At 43.7% G+C, this 3442-nt stretch overlaps 1 protein-coding gene across 1 annotated transcript; it reads left to right on the forward strand.

Annotated features, from left to right (window-relative positions):
• The first annotated feature begins 369 nt into the window (after positions 1-369).
• Positions 370-1671, forward strand: LOC136536308 (uncharacterized). The gene is made up of 3 exons (XM_066528646.1): positions 370-654; positions 1004-1560; positions 1635-1671. Exons 1-3 carry the CDS (start codon positions 370-372, stop codon positions 1669-1671), a joined length of 879 nt encoding a protein of 292 aa, XP_066384743.1.
• Positions 1672-3442: the final 1771 nt, after the last annotated feature.

Consider the following 3442-nt stretch of genomic DNA (forward strand, 5'->3'; position numbering starts at 1 on the left):
CGAACTAGACGTAAGGTTATTACTCGACCAAGTCGAGGGCCTGAACTAGTATAAATAGTGAGTCTCTTTGCGTAACCGCCAAGTTCTACTATTCATCGAAGCCCGAACAACTGTCTCGGGTACCCCCGTGGTAGGCTATCGGTGGTAAAACATCAACAGCTGGCGTGCCAGGTAGGGGCTTTCGACGAATTTTTTCTCGAGAGCTCGGCAGACCTCGACCTCAAGATGACTTATTCGGCGGGAACAACCTTCGTCTTCGGATCCTAGATCTGCAAGGCAGGCGGTGATGGCAAGCTGCGTACCCATCTCTGAGAAGAAAAAGAATTCGACGACAAGAACAATCCCGTCGAGCAAGAACTCGCCGAAAAAATGATGAAACTTTCGACTTCGAATCCAACTCGGAAAGGAGAAGAAAGCGGATATGAAACTGATTCTGAGAAGGAGATGGAGTACGACTCCGACTCGGACAAGGAGATGAAGCACAATTCTAACTCAAACAAGAAGATGGAGCATGACTCCAACTTGGATAAGGAGATGGAGCACAACCCCAATTCGGATGCAATTTTCAAAACAAAGGAGCCACACCTAATTGGACTCGAAGACACAACAATAATCGTGAAGGAATACAACCCGTACGACTCCAAAAAGAACTCGGTAACGTACGGACTATACAACACGGCATCAATCTACCAACACTTTACCCAAGGCAAGATGAACTCAGCAAGAAAAATACTCCTAGAGGGAGCACAAGAAGGGATGATCATGACAGTTACCCCACAAGACTGTGTGGTGCATTGGCCAGGTTCTTTCACCTCAAGCAAAGCCCAGACTAGCACGTACATTGAAGAACTACCTTATCAAGAGGGAAAAGAACTCGGATCCAGCTCAGAAACTACCGACAGCTCAACCAAACGAAGGATGAAGTACCATACAAGAAGAGCTCGAAAGAGGACACACTGTATACATGGTGGAGTAGTTAGAACAACCTTTGGAACCACCACAGATACTAGATATAAAATCTTCGGACGAATCAGAAGGCAACATCTCGCCAGATGAGAAAAGCAACAGCAACGAAAATGATGAGCAAAGGGTTGCAAGACTGAAGAAGAATAAATTGAAGGCTGGAAGAAGGAACAGGGCTAAACAAAGGAAGCAAATCTGGAATAAGTACAAGGCGGAACTAACGGAATACAACAGAAAGAAGGCAGAAAGAGAAGCCGCAAAAAGTACAAAAAGGGAAAGAATTGAAGAATTAACAAATGAGTTGTACACCCTCACGAACAACGGAAGAACAAAGGAAGATCAAAAGAAAGAAGTTGGGGGATCAAAAGAACAACTCGGCGAAGAAGTTCCACAAGAGCCACAAGGAGAGCAACCACCCAAAAAATCAAATTTTCAAAGGCTAGGACAAACAGAAAGTGCCGATGCTAATGGAAGGCAGGAACATTACTCAAAGCAACAAGAAAGAGGCAAACCAGAATTGAGCCAACGCTACCAAGAAATATTAGGAAGATTTGACAAAGAAGATGACTATGGAGAATCCGAGTTTAAAGAAGACAGGTCTTATTACAGAAGGGCAATATCGCCAGACTATGGAAGAATGGAACCATATGACAGATTCCCTTATTTCACAGGAAGACTACAAACATTGAAACTACCACACAAATTTAAACCAGCAAATCATTCCAAGTACGATGGCAAAGTAGAACCAAGACAATGGCTAAGAGTTTATTCCCAATCTATTGAGTTAGCCGGAGGAGGTGACGACATCAAGGCTCTATTTTTTCCAATGGCCCTCGAAGCAATGCCACTACAATGGTTTGACAAATTGAGACCAAGATCAATCAGATATTGGGAAGACTTGCAAGAAGCTTTCTGCAACAACTTTGCAGGCATTATTACCCATCTAATGACCGCAGCCGAGTTGAAAGGAGTAAGGCAAAGGAGAGAAGAAAGTCTAAGGGAATACTATAGAAGATTCAGAGAATTCAGGGCTCAAGTCCATGACATTACCGACAGAGAAGTGATAGAAGCCTTTGCGGAAGGAATCTCAGCAAACTGGCAATACAAAGACTATTTCAATGAGAACCCAAGAACAAATGAAGATTTCAAGAGGGTTGTTGAAAAGCTGATTTCATCAGAAGAAAGAACCTGGCACCGGTTTGCTAGGGACAACCCAGAAAATAGGAGACCTAATTATAGATAGCAAGACAAAAGGCCAAGGCAAGACAACATGGTGGCAACCATAGACAACAAGAGAAGATACAATGACAACAGCAACGGTGGCAATTACAATGGCAACTACAACAGTAACAACAACAGTAACAACAGCAGGTACAACAATAATAGCAACTATCAGAGCAACAACTACCGAGAAAGAGCACCGGAAAACATAGAGAACATGCCATGTCACATACACCCAGGAACCAGACACAAGTTAGTTGAATGCAGCACTTTTCAGCGGCAATTCATGAAGAGAGAAAACAAGAATCAAAACAACTCGGAGCAAAAACAAGAAGAATCCGAGAAGGAGGAAAAGAAAGCTGAAGGAGATTATCAAGAACCCAAACGCCAATTAGCAGTAATATTCTCAGGTGTTCCTAACACACGAAGTAAAAGGCAAGAGAAATTAGCTCACAGAGCCATCATGGCAGCTGAACCAGCCACCCTAAGGTATCTAGATTGGTCAGAGTACCCCATCCACTTCACAAGAGAAGACCAATGGACCAGTACAGCAAACGCAGGATGCTACCCATCGGTACTGGGTCCAACTATCGCAGGAGTAGCAGTAACTAAAGTACTCATCGACGGAGGAGCCGGGCTCAACATAATTTTCACAGATACTCTCAGTAGGATGAATCTGGATTGTGAAGGACTAATGACACCAATAAGCACACCATTCTATGGAATAGTACCCGGCAGAGCAGCTATGCCACTCAGATAGATAACCCTACCAGTCACCTTTGGCACATCAAACAAATACCGGACGGAGTTCATCAAATTCGAAGTTGCAGACTTTGAATCATGCTACCACGCAATACTTGGGGGACCAGCTTTAACAAAATACATGGTAGTGCCACACTATCCATACCTACTACTCAAGATGCCAACAACAAAGGGCGTATTATCATTGAAAGGAGATCTAAAGAAAGCACATGATTGCGACGTACAAGCAGTACAAATATCCGAAAGATTACAAGACATAAAGGAAGGAAAGGAGATTGCAATACTAGCCAACGAAATGAACCCGGATGAGATTCAAATACCGGCTAAGAAGCCAAGCAACTTTGCACCACCAAAAGAAGCCGCTACCAAGACTATTGACTTGTTGACTGGTGACCCGAAGAAGACGGCAATCATCGGTGCAAATCTCAATCCCAAATAGGAACTCGCGCTCACCAACTTTCTTTGGGACAACAAAGATATCTTCGCTTGGAAGCCG

Source organism: Miscanthus floridulus, chromosome 2, assembly GCF_019320115.1.
Source record: "Miscanthus floridulus cultivar M001 chromosome 2, ASM1932011v1, whole genome shotgun sequence".
In the NCBI taxonomy this organism is placed as follows: Eukaryota; Viridiplantae; Streptophyta; class Magnoliopsida; order Poales; family Poaceae; genus Miscanthus; species Miscanthus floridulus.

Bases quoted from the DNA above. Each gene is read 5' to 3' on its own strand.
- LOC136536308 (XM_066528646.1), top strand. From the start codon at position 370: ATGATGAAACTTTCGACTTCGAATCCAACTCGGAAAGGAGAAGAAAGC. The intron at 655-1,003 runs GTAACGTACGGA...GAACCACCACAG, and splicing joins ACGACTCCAAAAAGAACTCG to ATACTAGATATAAAATCTTC. The intron at 1,561-1,634 runs GTCTTATTACAG...CTTATTTCACAG, and splicing joins TCCGAGTTTAAAGAAGACAG to GAAGACTACAAACATTGAAA.